The sequence below is a fragment of the Callorhinus ursinus genome, unplaced genomic scaffold, assembly GCF_003265705.2.
Source record: "Callorhinus ursinus isolate GAN/ISIS: 27379988/994484 unplaced genomic scaffold, GSC_fseal_2.0 scaffold46, whole genome shotgun sequence".
NCBI lineage: Eukaryota > Metazoa > Chordata > Mammalia > Carnivora > Otariidae > Callorhinus > Callorhinus ursinus.
In genome coordinates, this window is record NW_027397108.1 from 404,869 (window position 1) to 412,291 (window position 7,423).

Below are 7,423 nucleotides of genomic sequence, written 5' to 3' on the forward strand. Positions count from 1 at the left end.
TCATGTTGCAGTCAGAGCCTGGCAGACCTCGTCCCATCGTTGCAGAATGTAAGGTATGTCCACCTGCTCCAGACCCTGCAGCTGGTGTTCTTGGTGCTCAGGATGAGGCTGACAATAGCCCTTCAACGGCAGTACTGCTGTGCCAGTCTGTTCTTTGTGATTCTGGCATTTTTCTTGGTTTGGGAGCCACAAGGGAGTCTGAGTATCCGAGAGGTCCCCTCCTGAAGTCGAGGGTATTGGCAGGTGATTCCTAAGGGTCTGGGGAGAGAGAGAATTCTCTCCTCTCTGCATAGCCTGCGTGGGCTGCACCATCGTGACACTTGGTCCTTGGCTCACACAAGGGACAGAGGACGCATGGGCGGGGAGAGGAGCAGGGAGAAACGTTTGGTTCCTGCTGAAAGAATCGGAGGAAGCAAAATGATGAGACCTGCCCAGGGGAGTGGACAGATTAATTTGGTGCTGCTGAGCTGTCAGACCTGGTCTTCCATTTGGGCCATCTGCCAAGGAATTCATGGACTCTGCTCTGCTCTGCTCTGGGTATAGGGATCTTTGGTTCTGAAACCACATCTATGTGAAGAAAAAAGAGGATGTCATAAGACAAGTGACTGTGGCTCTGTTTCTCGTACTGCGTAAAGCAAAGGGGCTATTAATACAGGCCCCAATATCAGAAATAAAATATTCCATATTGTGAAATACATTACTCTGGTTCATGTGTTTAGTATGTATATATATGTATAAATATGTATGTACAAATGTGTGTGTATACATATACAAACATAAATTGAGGTCACAGCACACTCAGCAATCAAACTACAGAGGACTTGAAACTGGCTGAAAAGGCATATGATCTAGATTCCTCCCTTTAATTTCAGCAATGGATCAGAAACATTTTCTTGACCAGGTTGGCATTTTTCTCTTTGCCAACGTGTGCAGAGAATCCCTATCTTATATGCACATGTATAAATCTCATCAAGGATTAATGAGTGCAGGTCTTTGGAGGGTTTCTGTGCTGATAAACCTATGGATGTGCTACTTAGTCATGAGCATTTAACACATACTAAACTACTGTCCCCGTAACTTTAGAAGGTACCAATGGGAGTGATTTTGTTCTCCCAACTGGAGGACATTTGAGTAAGTATATAGAGTTTTGGGGGTGTCACAAATTGGGGGATGTAGGTGGGCAGGGTATCTAGTTGGTAGAGGCCAGGAGTGCTGAAAAATACCTACTAGACACAGGACAGCCTCGCAAGAAAGGAATTATCTGGACCAAAATAACAGTTCCAAGCTGTAGAAAACCTGACGGGGGTTCTCAAAATAGGTATTAACTTTCACATTTCCCCACATTTTTGCTGCTGGTGATTTTAAATGTGTATACCACTGACAGAATTCTTCATTTTGCAGGAGTGTGACTTGCAATGCTAGATGTTCACCATCCCAGACCTTTTCGTAACCTCGATGACTGGGATAATCCAATAGAGGTCAAAGTTTTTCAGCAACCCATTGGGGGGAATATCACAGGTAGAACATATTTCATGTCACAGACACAGAACTTACTTGAATTCTTGGTTCCTGAATGCCTGTTTTTTTTAGCCAGTTTTTTCCTGGTTGTAATATCAAGGAATCGGCTCCTCTGAAAGGCTTGAAGTAGGAAGTGTGATTGAGATCTTGTGATGGCTGTCCAGTCTTGTCCGGCTGCTTTTGGAAGTGTTCTGAAGGAGAACATGGGAACAGAAGATGTCTTTTAGAACAATTTTCATGTTTGAACTAGAAACTTGAACTTGGGAAGATCATGCTGATTACACTTCCTCTTCTTGAATCCCTGATGGTGACAGAAGAGGGTGCCACCCTGCGTAGAGCAGGAGGACCAAAGGGCGCAGAGCCTTGCTTGCTAAGAACCTGCCTGTCCTAGCCAGCTGTGGGACCATTCTTATATTTCTGACGCTAGGGTGCCCAAAGCAAGCAAGATAATGAGTTTTTGTCAAGAACATGGGCACAACGTGCCGAGTTATTTCCACTTTCACTGGGACCCACTGAAGAAACGCATTTGTACCAGTGGTTTCTTACCTTGAGTGCAAGGCTGGTGATGGTGTTGTCCTTGGGTTTCGTCTCTTCCTAAGGAGCATCCAAATTCCAATTGTCTCTGTTTCGATCTGTGGTTTTTAAACCAAATCTAAGTGGGAGAAGAGGATGTGAAAGTCGTGTAATTCAGTCTGTGTCAGACCAAATATCAATGCAATTAAAATTGATTTGATCAACTGTCATTGCGGTAATACCCATAAGAAAAAAGGTGATGTATTATCCTAGGAGTTATGTTACTATTAGTATACAATTCAGTACAGCATTTCTTTTGTCGTCGTCATGATATCTCAAGAAAAATTCCCTGACTTAAGAGACACTCGCCGATCTATCGAAGGAGACCAATATTTCTTTTTCTCCCTCTCCCACCTCTCTCTCGTAACAGGTCTTCAATGTGTGAACATCTTTTCCTGGCCTATTGTCTCTTTATAAGAAATACCATTTTATAATGTATAATACATATAGCATTGATTGTGGAAAAGAATTTCCTTTTTTTTTTTTAGAAAAAAGAATTTACTTTTTCTTTAAACTGAGCAGGTTGGGGAGGGGCAGAGGGAGAGAATCTTTTTTTTAAGATTTATTTATTTTAGAGAGTGCGAGCCGGGGGGAGGGGCAGTGGGAGAGGGTGAGAAGCAGACTCCCTGCTAAGTGTGGAGCCCTACTTGGGGCTCCATCTCACAACCCTGAGATCATGTCCTGAGCTGAAATCGAGAGTTGGACAGTTAACTGACTGAGCCAGGCAACTGCCCCAAGAATATCTTTAAATGGTGAGTGAATTAGCAACAGTTGAGCTGTACTAACCCTCATCAACATTCCCTCTTATCCTATAATCAGCAATAGATAAGGAGACTCCTGGACCCTGTACACCTTGCTGTGAAACTCTTGTCATGAATATAACTCGTTGAACTTCTTGTTTCCTCATTTTTGGAGTTGGATTTGCAGTGTACTTTCTAACTTTTTGAGTGTTTTATTTTGATAATTTGTGATAAGATTTAGCGTGTTAATGACCACCAATATTTAACAAACCACTCCTTTATCCAGGCATTGTGCTGAAAGGTTATCTCTGCTCTAAATTAAAATATTTTCAGGTAAGTCTTAAGCACATCACCAGCTATTCCCATAGGATGCACTTTTATTACTGGGCTTAGAGTAAACTGTGTCTTTACACCTAGAACAAATGTATGAAGAGTAAGGAAAAATTTCTCCCCAGCATCCCTTAGACTAAGGAGCTTATAGCCAATGGCTAATGGGAGACTCTTTATAGACACAAAAATCTGAACTTATTATTTTCCTTTAAGAGCACATTTTTACTGATCTTCATTGTTTTAAATGCTATCTCACCTTGTATAGTTGTATTGTTTACACTGCAATTATCGCCTTGCTAACTGAAGAAATCCAGCTTCGTTTCATTTTCACATCAGTAGCTCTATTCAAGTGATACAATATGGGATTTTACTTCATATACTTATGTGTGTGAATCACACTTCAGGTATTTAAAAAAAACTAGCCTGAAAATTGGGAACATGTTGAGTTCTTGCCCCACAGTTTCCTCATAATCACATATTAATCCTCATTTTGCAGTATATATCAATATTTTTTTAAAGATTTTTTTTATTTTTAAGTGATGTCTACACTCAACGTGGGACTTGAACTCACAGCCCTGTGATCAAGCATTGCTTGCTCTACCAACTGAGCCAGCAAGGTGCCCCAGTCCATATCAATACTTAATGATAACTTATCATTAACATACTGTTATAATTTCCTAAATTACCTAATCTTAAAAATTGATTTATCTCCTATTGGGAGAGCCTGGACCAGTGTATTCTCTTCTCATTAGTGAATATACCCAACCAATATTTCCACAATTGGTAAAAGATACAAACACAGTTCTTGTTTTTAATATACAACAATAAAAACCTTCTGAGCAACATACCTGACATAAGAATTGCCTGGGGGCACCTGGGTGGCTCAGTCGTTAAGTGTCTGCCTTCAGCTCAGGTCACGATCCCAGGGCCCTGGGATCGAGCCCCGCATCAGGCTCCCTGCTCCGTGGGAAGCCTGCTTCTCCCTTTCCCACTCCCCCTTGCTTGTGTTCCCTCTCTCACTGTGTCTCTCTCAAATAAATAAAATCTTAAAAAAAAAAAAAAAAGAATTGCCTGAAAATCCTGAGCCCAGCCTTTCTGTTTACCTTGAATCTGACAGACAGTGAAATAGAAACCTCTAATGCTTACCTGGATTTTGGACTCCGGAATGCCAATTTCTTTGGCCCATTGTTTCCTGGTAGCTCTATCAGGGTAAGGGTTTTGTTTAAACCATTCTTGGAGGATATCCTTTTGACTCTGGTTGTAAACAATCCTGCCTTGCCAGGTTTCTTATTGTAGTATGCCCGATGAAGAGAAAATGGGAAGAGGGGTATGGAAGATATGTTTATGGATTAAGAACTCCATGTAAACGTAAGTTTACATGTAAACCTTACTATCAGTGATGGACATAAACATAAGTCTTAACTTTTTTTTCCAGGTTGAAACCTGTAGGTTTAACAATGATTCTATATTTTTACTTTAGGGGTACAGCTACTAAAGTCATGCTAAATTGGAGACATATAAGTCAAATATGTGTGTATAATAGAAAAAAATTACAATTTGTGATCTGAGTTACTGAAAATCCATAAAATTCAATGCAGAGAAAATAGGAAGCAATAGGAGCTAGGAAAATTAATGGAAATAAACAAGACCTTAAAAGTTGAGATAAAACACACAGTAACTGGTACTTTGTGTTAAAATACATTTTAATATAAAATACTAGGTATTCCATATGTATATGTTTTCTCCATTTACAGTGTCAACTTTAGAACTTTCGACAATGCACTTGTGAGACTTAATGGCTATTACCTTAAATTTGAAATTCCAGTCTCCAACCTTATTTTTTTTTAAAGATTTTATTTATTTATTTGACAGAGAGAGATAGGGAGAGAAGGAACACAAGCAGGGGGAGTGGGAGAGGGAGAAGCAGGCTTCTCCCGGAGCAGGGATCCTGACGGCGGGACTCGATCCCAGGACCCAGGGATCATGACCTGAGCCGAAGGCAAAGGCAGACGCTTAACGACTGAGCCACCCAGGTGCCCCCCAAGTCTCCCAACTTTAAAGCACCCATCAATCCTAATACAACTTATTGATGCAAACAGCTCCTGCTCCCAACAATTTGCCCCTCTAATCATGATTGTGATTTTTAACTTTTATAAACTCTGGAAAATGAAGCATATGGCATTATCAAAGAGCAAAATGCAGACGAAAACTTACCGCTTTCAGTGCTGTTCAAATCCATCTTGGGAAGAGGTTCCTCGATCCCACAGAGGTGAGTGGGCAATGGAGCAGCACTCCAAGACACCAGGCTTATCAACACCCAGGGTGATCCACCCATTTCTTAAATACCCTTCTATTTAATCACTTCATTAATGTTTAACACTTAGAAAGAAACTTGAAGTAGTCAGATTAAGTACAGATTCTACCAGACAATTTTACATCTATCCTAATGTCTTTCCAAATCTGACTTAGAATCTGTGCTCTCCAGTTTACACACACACACATAGATACATTTATAAATTTTTTTTTAAGATTTTACTTATTTATTTGAGAGAGAGAGAATGAGAGATAGCATGAGAGGGAAGAGGGTCAGAGGGAGAAGCAGACTCCCTGCTGAGCAGGGAGCCTGATGCAGGACTCGATCCCGGGACTCCAGGATCATGACCTGAGCCGAAGGCAGTCGCCTAACCAACTGAGCCACCCAGGCGCCCCACATTTATAAATGTTTTGGTACTCTTGCTTTTTAATTATTTTGGCTTGATATAATATTGTATGGATATACATACTTCACTTTATATTTTTCCTCAGTTCTTAAACACTTTTTTAAACAAGATTTTATTTGAGAGAGCACGAGCGGAGGGGCAGCAGGCAGAGGGAGAGGGAGAAGCAGGCTCCCCACCGAGCAGGGAGCCCGATGCAGGGCTCGATCCCAGGACTCTGGGATCACGACCCGAGCCACAGGCAGATGCTTACCCGACTGAGCTACCCAGGGGCCCTTGAAACACATTTCTTTCCATCAGTGATAGTGAGGTTTACATGTCATCTTGGCTAGTCCATACAACATAGCTACTCAAAAAAATACGATCTAGGTTTCAAGGTATTTTGTCGATTGATTGAATTACATAATCAGTTGGATTTAAGTAAAGGAGATTATCCTTGATAATCAGGGTGGGGCTGATACAATCATGGAAAGTTTTTTTTTTTTTTTAGATTTTTATTTTATTTATTTGATAGGGAACACAAGCAGGGTGAGTGGGAGAGGGAGAAGCAGGCTTCCCGCTGAGCAGGGAGCCTGATGTGGGCCTCGATCCCAGGACCCCGGGATCATGACCTGAGCTGAAGGCAGATGCTTAGCGACTGAGCCACCCAGGCGCCCCAGTCATGGAGAAGTCTTCAGAGCAAAGCTGGGCATTCCTGGAGGGAAAGAAATCACAGCTGAGGATAGCAGCTTCATTGCCCCATGAGAGAGTTTCAGCCCTCCACAGGATCTGCCCCAGAAATCTCGTTCTTGCCTATCCAGGTGCTACAATTGTATAAGCCAATAATATGTGTTTATGTATATGTATATATACATATGCATACATGTGTATGTATAATTTCGCTGGTTTCCTGTGAGTTCAGATGCTACTGCTCTATTTCTCTGGTTGAGGCTAAATGATACAAATGTTAGCCCTGGAGGCAGTTCTCTAAGAACAGACTTATAGATAGATATTTGTATATTTTACACATAATTTAAATATATATAAATACAATAAGGATTTGGGTTACCTGACCAGAATCAAAACGTGAGATGGTTGCTGAAATATGAATTGGTAGTGGAAGAAAATTGTTAAGAATACCAGCTACTTACCTTGTGACCATTTGCAGAATCAAGGATATACTAGTTATGAGAATTTTGCTATGAATCTGTATATATATTAAAATATTTGTTTTCTTCCCACAGTTATCCCCTAATGATCCATTAATAGTTACCTTTATTATTTCAAGTAGGCTCCATGCTCAACTTGGGGGCCTGAAATGACTCTGAGATCAAGAGTCATGCTTTACTGCCTGAGCCAGCAGGCATCCCAACAATAGTTCACTTTAAAGATTTATTTTTTGGGGCGCCTGGGTGGCTCAGTTGGTTAAGCGACTGCCTTCGGCTCAGGTCATGATCCTGGAGTCCCAGGATCGAGTCCCGCATCGGGCTCCCTGCTCAGCGGGGAGTCTGCTTCTCCCTCTCATGCTCTCTATCTCTCATTCTCTCTCTCTCAAATAAATAAATA

General features: G+C 41.3%; 1 protein-coding gene across 1 annotated transcript; it reads right to left on the bottom strand.

Moving 5' to 3' along the window:
- Positions 1-5,400, bottom strand: DUXB (double homeobox B). The gene is given in 6 exon segments (XM_073882295.1): positions 1-567; positions 1,555-1,587; positions 1,589-1,711; positions 2,066-2,150; positions 4,308-4,362; positions 5,376-5,400. Coding segments are annotated over 6 exon segments (888 nt in total).
- Positions 5,401-7,423: the final 2,023 nt, after the last annotated feature.